Source organism: Aureococcus anophagefferens (assembly GCF_000186865.1).
Source record: "Aureococcus anophagefferens unplaced genomic scaffold AURANscaffold_22, whole genome shotgun sequence".
Taxonomy (NCBI): domain Eukaryota; class Pelagophyceae; order Pelagomonadales; family Pelagomonadaceae; genus Aureococcus; species Aureococcus anophagefferens.
The window spans coordinates 229838-240267 of record NW_008705582.1 but is presented as its reverse complement, the minus strand read 5'-3'; the positions used below and the strand labels follow the sequence as shown (position 1 = coordinate 240267).

The following is a 10430-nucleotide window of genomic DNA, read 5'->3' as shown; positions in this document are numbered from 1 at the left end:
TAATATTGCATAAAGCGAGATGGAACCAACACGCTCGGATATGCATGATGGAATCAATATCCTCATATGTATGATGGAAACAATATGAGTTAATATGTATGATGGAACCAATATCGAGAGAGCGATGGAACCGTACCATGTCATGAACTTAGACTTCATGCATATTCATGAATAACGATTGGTTCCATCATAGCATTTCATACCCTACTTGTTTCCATCATAGTATATATACACCCTTATTGGTTCCAACATAGCAATTTCCCTTAAAATAAACAACTGGATTCGATTTCATTGAACATAAATTGCGAAAGACAATTTGATGCCTCAGTTAAATGTTCCATTCTTTTTGAATTTTTTTCATCTAAAAGACACGAAGCTTTAATTTTTTCTAATTTATCTTCATCAATTCCAAATGTCTTCATAAGAAATGCAATAGGACAATTGGAAGCGCGAACAAAAATTCGCTTAAGATTATTGCAATCATGAGATCTTTTTCTCTGGTTAAATCGATTCCAGTTTTATTTGATGTGCCCACTGAAAACGCATCCGATATGCCATTAGCAAGCCAGGTTGCAATGGTACCTCTGATCTCCCCTGGTAGCCTAGGGACACTAGCGCGGACTCTCAGCCTGGATAACACCAAGGCAGCCTTCGCTAGATGTGAGATAAGAAAAGGGGAAAAGATACGGCGACGCGTATCCGTAGGGTAAGGATATAATGAGATGAATAGGGCGGATACATGCACTGCAATGCCAGCTTCAAACTAAGCTAAAGGTAGATATTGAAGGCGGAAATCCCGCCACAATGGCCCCCAAACTTGATTCATACCGTCCTCGGTATAGCAGAGCTTCACGAACCAATTATTTAAATACCATCGGGCGCAATCCGTAATTGCAAAACCTTCGCCATCACCATACTCAATAAGAGCATGACAGTCAATGCATTATCCAATTCACATAACCTTAATCGTCATCACTATCGTCATCGTTATCATCATTATTGCGTGCATTCTGCAGATACCGCTTCACCTTCATACACACGTCAACTGATCCGCAGTATATGCTGCTGTGAGCGCAGGGTCATTTGCCAATTTACCCTTCCCACGTTTGTTCGTACTGTTCTGGCCTGGTTGGGCCTGGAGCTCGGGGGGATGGCCGAAATGAGTGTGCCACCTGGCGTGAGTGGAACTTTACCTTTCTAGAAAGGTGAAGCGGCCTCGACGCACCTAGCTTGGTAAGGTAAATGTTGAGGCGCAATGTGCAATAGATAAGGGACAGATAGACAATCCCTAACGGGAGCGCCCGGCCGGTAGACGCCGACGGTGAGGCTCCCGTGGCCGCACGCGCTGGAGACGTAGCGGAGCCGGAGCCCCGACGTGCGCGGCGTGCGGGCGTGCTTCGACAGGCGCTTCCGGAGCTTGCCCGCGAAGCTCGCCCGAAACATGGGGATTCCGGCCCAGTTCCAGAAGCTCACTTCCTCGGCAGCGGGTCCACGCGCTCCATGAAGACCCCGTACAGCAGTGGCAGGTCCTCGACGATGTCGATGTTCGGGTGAAGTACTTGCCGACCCAGGACATGACGGCCGCCGAGGGCGGCTTCGACTCCCGCGGCGCGGTGTCGTTACCCTCCGGTCGCAGCCACTTCCGCTCGCCCCGCGACTCCTTCGTCGGCTCCGGCGCTTCCGCCTCCTTGTCCTTGTCCCTTGTCTTGTCCGTGGTGGACCGGCGCGCTGTCGACGGCGCGTCCGTCGCGTCAAACAGGTGCGACCGTCGCGAAATCCAGGTTCGTCATGCCGATCGTCGCCGCGCTGTAACCGAAGCCATTCTTCTTGTCGCCGCCGCCCGTCTCCCAGAGGATGCGCGCAGTTGGACGCGCAGGCCCAAGGCCAGGTGCGTGAGCGAGCCCTCGAGGGGCAGCCGGAACGCGTCGACGACGCCCTCGAGGGGCAGCGACACGTCGTGGTCCGCGTGGACCACGAGCACGATGGCCTCCAGCGCGCAGACCGGGACGACCACTTGCCTGCGCGTGAGCTCCAAGCGCGCCGGGCCGGGCTGCGACTTCCCCGTCGCGTAGAGCTCGACGAAGACGAAGTCGTCGTCGATGTCGGCGCGCTTCTGCGCCGACGGCACAGCGCGCTTCGCGGCGGCGTCGAGGTCGCTGAACGACACGATACTGACGATGTGGCCGACTATTCTCCGAGCGACTCTCCGCGGCCGACCTGCTGTCCTTGTCGGAACTCTCCTTTTCCGCCGTTCTTTGAACGGCCTCCCATGTCACCCCGTGGCTGAGCCAAGAACCTTGCGTTGTGCGGGAAATAGAAACCGTCGCCATGGTTGCACGAAGGAAGCTGAGACACAGCCCCTTGCCGTTGTCTCAATCTTCGCGCCGTCCTTTGTTGCGATCTTCCACAACGCCTCCAGCAAGCTGCCCCCTTGAGCCTTCTTGCCAAGACCCTTCTTCTTCTTGCCAAGACCCTGCTTGCCAGGATCCTGCTTCCCAAGAACATTTTTGTCCAGACTCCGCCCCTTGAAAAGAAGATCCTGTCAGCGGACTGGCCATCTCGCTGGCCATTGGACTGCTTCACGTTCAAATGCGATGTATAGGTACATACGTCACCTGGTAAATGCTTTTGGCAACATCTTTGCAACCGATAACCACACAGGCCCCTGTTCATTCGGTTGCATGCAAAGAGCCAGCCAAATCCACTTCAGCCACGACGCCGACAGGCGCATCATAAGACTCTAAAAATCCCAAGAACCTCGCCGGGGCGATCGTGACTTTGAGCGTAGCCTGACATGAATCCAGCAGTTAATACCTGACGTCGACGAAGGCTGGAATACTCTAAAAACCTCGCTGCGGCAATACCTGAATCCGCGAACAGGTCAAGCTAAGCTCTTTCCTTGGATAGGCCCTTTGGCACTTGGCATCCATCTACATTCTACGAAGTGCATCACCGAGGGTTCTGACGTGGCAGAAGCTGGCCGTTGATGCCATAATAGAGCATATGTAGGCACTGTTCACAGGAAGGTGTGGGGTATTGTACCGAATCCCCTCCGTGCAGCTTGTACATCTTAGATGCCTGACATTTGTATGTGATTAAGATACAATGTAACATACATCAGACGCTAAACGGACATTTATATTGCAGATATCACAGCGTATAGGGACATCAGGTTTCAAAGAGATTCGCGTCCTTGGAGAGTCTTTTGAGAGGGATGTCAGATAGCCGGATGTGACCTGATAGTCCGATCTAAGGCTTTGGAAATCCAACTAAAAAAGCGCAGGTTCTGGACGATGATTATTGGGCGAGAAAAATGCCGGCTGGTCATACATCTATATTGCTTTCCAAGCCTGAATGTAGAAAGATCAATGCAGTGAATGGGTAAGATCCCTGCATCATCTCCACGGGCAATGCAAACCAAGGTTTTTTTTGATCTAACATCAAAGAATGACGGAGTTGATGTCTGAAATTTAGTTTGTATTAATGAAGGCTGTATTTTCGCATCAGCAAAACAGGCACACACAGCTTGAGGTATCGAGTTTAGGGATCGTTGACATTTGAGTGAGTGCACAGACGGGCAAAAAGATGTTTTAGCTGTTCTTATACCTAAGTAGATATGACGTCAGTCGGGAGCACTCATGTATTCCAGCGCTGGAGGGGAGCGAGGAAAGGCAATATCGAGGTTTAGTTCAGCAAAAAAAGACGTATTGAGACTGACACACTCGATCAAAATCTCATCTCTTCCATTTTTGTTGTCCGTGAGTTCACGAGCATATTTTACTAGTGCTGCCATATCTTTGCTTTTACGATTTAAAGTCAAAAGGCTTGTCCCACGTTGCATCAACATGCGAACGTAATCCCGGCGTGAGCAGGGCCGTGAACTGCCTAAGTGAAGCAGCTCACGCACTTCTTCCGGTCTAGACGCCAAGGTTGACCGCTCAAATGATTCTTGATCCATTCGATGCTGCCGTTCGCACCTTTTTGACGATCAAGCCCGCTCATGGGAAGTAGATCACGACAAATTATCATCTCTATGCCTATTCGTAACGTTACATATCTCGTTGACAAAGATTGAACACCGAGGCGTACGATGTTGTGGCAGCGATTCACCAAGGTCGAAGACGTCGTAGCTTCCCTGACTTTCAGCGCTCATTGGATTAAAGGCAAGCACTCCCCGCAACGTCCCTAGAATTAACTTGATGGACGTGCGCCCAACGATTGTAGCCGCTGCTGCTAGTTCTGAATCGCGACTCTGGGACGTCATGATTGGTCATGTCGCAGCGAACATCGACGGCGCCGGGCTGCGAAAAAGCCACATTTTTAGCACCAAGCTCTCTGGCGCGAGGGCGATCTTACTTAAGTACGGTGTACATGTATTGACACTATTGTCCGAGAGACTTCGACGACGATTTCCGTCCACTTGGCCTTTCGTATTTAGCGGCCAATGTATTGACAGTGCTCATATAAGAGCTGTAATTTCGCAGCACCTTTTGAGCTTCTAACATGCGACTTAGGAACTGACCATATTCTTTGCTGGCTTTGGTCATTAATGCAGTAACATTTTGAGCTGTGAGTTGTCTCTTGTGAAGGCGGATTGCCCTAACGTGCAACATTCCAATGTGTTTCTCTCTTTCAAATTCAGGTCCCATCTTATCTTGCAGGATATTTACTATTCGTTCTAATGCGGTTACCCAGTGCAAAACACAGCCACCTTACGTCGCTGTGACGCTAACCAGACAAACACCACAGACACAGAAAAGCTATGCTCTCTGTGCCTGCTTGGCAGTCACTCCTTCAGTTCGCTGTCTATGGGACTTGAAACTGGATTAGAATGAATTAAGGAAGGGAAGGGAAACTAGCAGGATACGCAGTAGGAGCGCAGTGGGGTAAGGTGCACTGCAACATCAAGATGCAGTTCACTGAAGATGAATGTAGAAATCTCTCTATCTCCCTAGTAACACACGGGGCGACTTGGATTCTTTAAACTTTCAGTCTTATAGGCGGCGAAGTCGGGGCCGCTGCTGGCGCCAGACCCCAAAAAGCGCACCGTTCCGACGGCCTCGGGCCCCGAGACATCTCCGCCAGGGCTCTCCGCACCACAGCGCGCAGCCATCGCACGCAACCATCGCCGTTGTGCGCCGGACTTTAGAACGCCGAGGGGCCCGCACGGCCCCGCTCTAGTTGCGCTCTGGGCGCGATCACGACGGGCTACTCGGCCCTCGGCGGGGTGCATTTCCTCCCATGTTTGGCAACTGCACTGGTCCTTTTTCGCGTTTTTTCAGCTCGATGAAAGTTTAGGATACGAAGGGCACGTTTCGCTTGTGTAGTGCTGGCTAATTTTCCCCGATGGGCGCATTCAGCAAGCAGGTGGCCGGGGGGGGCATGGCTAACCAGCCAGCTCCTCTGATCCTCCTTTGGAATTTGCATGGGCATGGGCCCGAAACCCAAGGTTGCTATGCGCACAATTAAGTCCAGGACTGCCTCGGGAATGCTTAATATAGCTGACCGCCCTCCGCGCATCAACAATTTGCCTGGCAAGCGCAACCCGCTGTCGGGATATAACGAACTTTGAGTGCTCGACTACAATGGCGTTTTGTTTGCTTTGGACAAGTTGAGAACATGCGAACTTTATCACTTGCTCTGCGCGCTGGGTGGCTTTGATAGCGGCCAAGCTTGCTTCGCTCACAGCTGCTTCTCGCTTGTCCAAGTCAACTTTGGTGAGCCTCATTTCAGCGGCAGCTGCTCGCACGTCATCCTCTGCTTTCGTAGCTGCCTTTTCACGCAAGGTGGCACGACTCTCGATAGCATCAGCATCTCTAAATCGCGGTTCGAGTGTGGCGCACATAGATCGAAACTCTGTGCGCTCTACTTCCAGCTGTGATCGCTCCGCGTCCAATACAGATCTGTCTCTCGCAATTGAGGTCCTCTCCGAATCAAGCACTGACTGCAAGCAGATTAGCCGCTCCTTTTCCCGTCGATTTGCCTCATCATTCATAGTTCGGTAGACGTCGACGTTCGCTCGCCCCGCGATGAGCTCCTGATTGCTCTGGTGCAGGACACGGAGACGCTCCTCTTCAAACTTTTTTTCTCGGGCGTAGTGGTTGTCTTGCAACGCGGATCTATACCGTTGGATGTCAAGCCTCTCTTCCTCGACCATGCGGCGCATCTCGTGCAGCCTGTCCTCCTCAAACGCCAGCCTTTGCTTCCCAAAGTCGGGAGTGTTAAGGATCTCCTTTGAGTGGCACTTTTCCACAGCCTCAATTGCGCCTCGCAGTACAGCAACCTCGATATTCCGACGCATCACGTCCGTCTTACGGGCCTCGTCAGTGGCTTTGAGTTTGGCCATTAAGCCTTTGGTTGCCGTCCCAGACTCAGCTGCCATCTTCGACAGCCTTGCCTTGAGCTTAATTATTTCTCTGCCGCTCAGCACGGCTTCTTTCTCGCGGTCCGAACACGCGGCATCGGCCACCTTGAGCAAGGTCTTACTATTCATCAACTGAGTTTCTACGTCGGCAAGCTTTTCCTTCGTATGGATCAAATCGTGAGCGACAGCATCTGCACGCTGCTGTGACTCCAGCAGCTTTCGTTCGTGTTCCACGCGCCGAGCATCCGCACCTAATTTGATGAGGCTTAGGTTTGCATAACTCGAACAAACTCATGTCTCAATGAAACAGAACTAAAATCAAACGCATTTCGCACGCGCGCTTGCTGCTTGCTTTTCCTCCTGGACCGCGCACACTTCCAGCCCCCGCTGTCTCTGCCCAGCAACGAGGTCTACCTCAAGCTGTTCTAGCTGGTCTTCGACCCCGAGACTAATTTGCATGGCTTCTTTGACTGTGTCAGAAAAGCAGTTGCCTGGCTGATTCAAAGCACGAGAAACGCCCTTGAGCTTGTGCCTGATCTCAGAAATTTGGGTGGGAAGACATTTTTCTGACGTCAGATGCCTGAGGAGTGTGGCAACATCTGACAGTGGAAGTCTTGGAACGCTATCATGATTCCAACCACTTTTTGAAAGTGAATTTTCAAAATCTTCGCTGTACGCGGTGCCGGAGGCATCGCAATTAGAGTCAACGATATCTGAAGCACTTTGTTGTGCTATGCGCGATGTCCTCGACGTAGCGTTTCTGGTTGTACTGCTCGCGGCTGTTCTGTCCTCAAAGTCTTCACCATAAGAAACGCTACTAGCAAGCGGGCCATCCGCAAGTCCATCATCCCCATCGAAGTCTTCGCTGTACTCACCATCGCTTGGAATTTCAGGTGGACACTCGTCGACTAGTGGCATAGAACAGGAAATAAGTCTTGGTGACGAAGCCACGATGTCCGGCGCAGTTGCAACCCGCTTTTCCCACTCAGATACAGTACCATGCCGCTCCGAGAATGTCACACTTCGTCTTAGAAGCGACTCCGCACTGTCCACAGACGCTATGGAAGATACACTTTGCCATAATTGCGTGCTCAACACTTTCGGTGTGCGACACACTGCTGGTGACTTCGCATCTTGTGATCCGCTCGCATTTGATGACTCGTGCACTTCGAAGGAACCCCCAGGCGCAGCTGGGTGTGTCGCGTCGTTCCCAGCAGGGTTCGTACGGCGCATGCTGATAGTCGGCTGCCCCGGGCCGCACTAAGATTCGGCAAACCCCCCTGGAAAACGATGCTCCGGTGTTGGGGTATTACTCTCTATCGTCGACGAGAAAACGCTACCGCGCGGTCTTTTTGGCCAGGCCGTCGCGCATGGTCATAGCGACGTGCGCTCGGCCCTTAAGAGGAAGGGGAACTCCGACACAAATCCCCCAACGGCCCGTGCCAGCCGGCACGGGCCGCTGCGGCGAGCGCAATTCCAATCCTTCGCGGAAAGGACATCTAGATAGCACACGAAAGGGGTGTCCCTTAACTTCCTAAGCAGCCTCGCAGCCTTCCCGGGCAACGCGCGCGCGTCCCGACGCAGGCTGCGGACTGCAAATCGGCAGCAGTTGCTTCTAAACCAAGCCAACAGAACCGAATACCACGCATTATCTGCCTCTGAGAGCTCAGGGGGACTAACGACTTAAGAGCTGTTTCATTCTGACAAGGCAAGGTACAAACTAGCAGGTCATTGTCCGGTATGGATATTTCACCAGATGCTAATCGTTCGATCACCTTGTCTAGATCCTCCACCTGGTTTGGTGAATAGGGGCGGCCGCGACAGGCCGACGGCGCCCGCCCCGGCCCCGGCTCCTGCTCTTCAATGCGCCCGCGTCCCGCACCAAAAAAATCAAATAGGTAACCTGGTCCGCCATGCGACTATTGTGACATGGAGATCTCCCGCTAATCACTTCTCCCGCTACTCGTTGTCTATGGAACGCTACCAAAGAATAGATAAGATTGGAGAAGGTAACACTTTCGGGGCTAAAAGGAGCTTCCGAAAAAAGAGCGTCCGGTAGGCACATACGGCGTCGTATACAAGGCATCAGACAAGGTCCGTCGTATTTGTGTCGCTCGCCTAACCAATCGTCCAGGCCACTGGTGAAATCGTGGCGCTCAAAAAGATCCGTTTAGAGGCAGAGGACGAAGGCATCCCTTCAACCGCACATCTGGTGTCCTGTATCATGGTTCTCTTACTCACCTCTGCCCCCCCCAAATTGCGGTAGGCTATCCGTGAGATCTCACTTCTCAAGGAGCTGCAGCATCCGAACATCGTTCGATTGTATGACGTTGTTCATACCGAACGTCGACTGACGCTCGTCTTTGAATATTTGGACCAGGACCTTAAGAAGTATCTGGATATTTGCGAGGGCGGACTCGAAGCAACAATACTAAAAAGCTTCCTTTATCAGCTTCTCTGTGGTGTTGCATTCTGTCACACCCACCGCGTACTCCACCGGGATCTCAAGCCACAGAATCTCCTTATAAATCGTGAAGGCAAGCTCAAGCTTGCTGACTTTGGTCTTGCACGAGCTTTTGGTATCCCAGTCCGAAGCTACACACACGAGGTTACGTCCTTTCTTGACCGAGTATTCTTGTACAGATTGGCGTATTAGGTTGTGACCCTGTGGTACCGTGCACCAGACGTGTTAATGGGTTCACGCACATATTCAACTCCTGTTGATATTTGGTCTGTTGGTTGTATCTTTGCAGAGATGGCTACATCCAAGCCCCTCTTTGTGGATCACAGTGTCCCGCAATGTGGCAAGACAACACACATCGAGTAGGCTGGTACATCTGAGTCAGATCAGCTGAAACGCATATTCAAGACTCTTGGAACGCCGACACCTCAGGAATACCCGGCGCTTGTTGAGCTGCCAGAGTACAATCGTGATCCCGATATTATGCGGTACCCATCACCTACCTCCTTTACGGAGATAACACCACAGATAGATCACATTGGGACTGCCCTCCTGTCAGAGATGCTTGCATACGATCCTCTCCAGCGCTGCTCTGCTGCCGATGCCATGAAGCACGAATACTTCAATGGTGATGCTGTCAGGCAGGCATCGGGCAAGTAGTTTCCAAATATCGCTGAGCTAGGCGCTAGAGCAGTATGATGTGGATATGATGATTTCGGTTTGCAATTGTCAGTATATGTAAACAGCCCAAAGAAAGTGCGCACCACTAGCCTGCTCTTGCCTTTGGCATAGCTTTATTGCGGGCACGGGTTAACACAAGGAGATCTGGCGCAACTAGATTAATGCAAGGAGATCTGGCGCCCCCCCCCCCCGGGCAGCGCCCCCGGGCGTGCTTAATGCCCCACGCTTGGCTATGGCCGCCCGCTATGGCCGCCGGATTACCGGTAAAGCCCCGAGCCGCCCCGGTTGTTATGTACGGAACTTAGATTCTTTACAAGCACCCACTTACTAGTAGACTGCCCTTAGCCTGTTCCTAGCAAGGTGTATCTCTTCCACGTTAAGCATTAACTAGGCTAATAGGCTGTGTTTTCGTGGATAATCAGTGGACTATACGGATGATAGAAGGTTCTACATGTGATGATCTGAGTTTTAGTGCACCAAAATTGGTCACGCCCAAGGGGCACGCACTGCCAAGCCATCGGCAGCGGGTCGGCGAAAATCGGCGCCGCGCCGCTGCGTTTTGGCGATAGACGCTGTGGCAAAAATGCGCCGAAAAAGGGCTGCATATGCACCCATTCGCGCGCACTACCACGGGATGATCACCATCTTCTGGGGGTCCACAAGGCGCGCTCGTCCGCGCAGGGTCCCAGGCAACTCAGCGCGTCGAGCACGGGCAGCCGCAGACGCTGGGATCGCTTCGTGGAGCTCATGGCGCGCTCGAACGCGCTCGAAAGCGGGTTTCGCAGCCCGGCGCGCCGTCATGTTCCAGCGACCTGCGCACCGGAACTCGGTCGTGCGCGACGAAGGAGCGTCGTCGCGGCACCGCGGGGTCCGACCCTGCGGACACCGCGGCGGCCATCCCACGCGCGCACCATGGTGTGAATT

At 52.5% G+C, this 10430-nt stretch overlaps 3 protein-coding genes across 3 annotated transcripts; 1 reads left to right on the top strand and 2 right to left on the bottom strand.

Moving 5' to 3' along the window:
• Nucleotides 1-2145: 2145 nt before the first annotated feature.
• Nucleotides 2146-4331, bottom strand: AURANDRAFT_72227 (expressed protein; the record flags this gene model as incomplete). The annotated part of the gene is made up of 7 exons (XM_009041565.1): nt 2146-2814; nt 2865-3078; nt 3135-3236; nt 3293-3606; nt 3637-3885; nt 3936-4037; nt 4090-4331. The coding sequence occupies 6 exons, from the start codon at nt 4262-4264 to the stop codon at nt 2950-2952; spliced, it is 1071 nt and encodes a 356-aa protein (XP_009039813.1).
• Nucleotides 4332-4978: 647 nt separating this feature from the next.
• Nucleotides 4979-7714, bottom strand: AURANDRAFT_72226 (hypothetical protein; the record flags this gene model as incomplete). Its single annotated transcript, XM_009041564.1, has 2 exons — nt 4979-6615; nt 6700-7714. 2 exons carry the CDS (start codon nt 7595-7597, stop codon nt 5387-5389), a joined length of 2127 nt encoding a protein of 708 aa, XP_009039812.1.
• Nucleotides 7715-8100: 386 nt separating this feature from the next.
• On the top strand, nt 8101-9824 carry CDC2 (hypothetical protein; the record flags this gene model as incomplete). Its single annotated transcript, XM_009041625.1, has 7 exons — nt 8101-8129; nt 8263-8373; nt 8424-8458; nt 8499-8576; nt 8631-8972; nt 9021-9143; nt 9192-9824. The coding sequence occupies 7 exons, from the start codon at nt 8105-8107 to the stop codon at nt 9483-9485; spliced, it is 1008 nt and encodes a 335-aa protein (XP_009039873.1).
• Nucleotides 9825-10430: the final 606 nt, after the last annotated feature.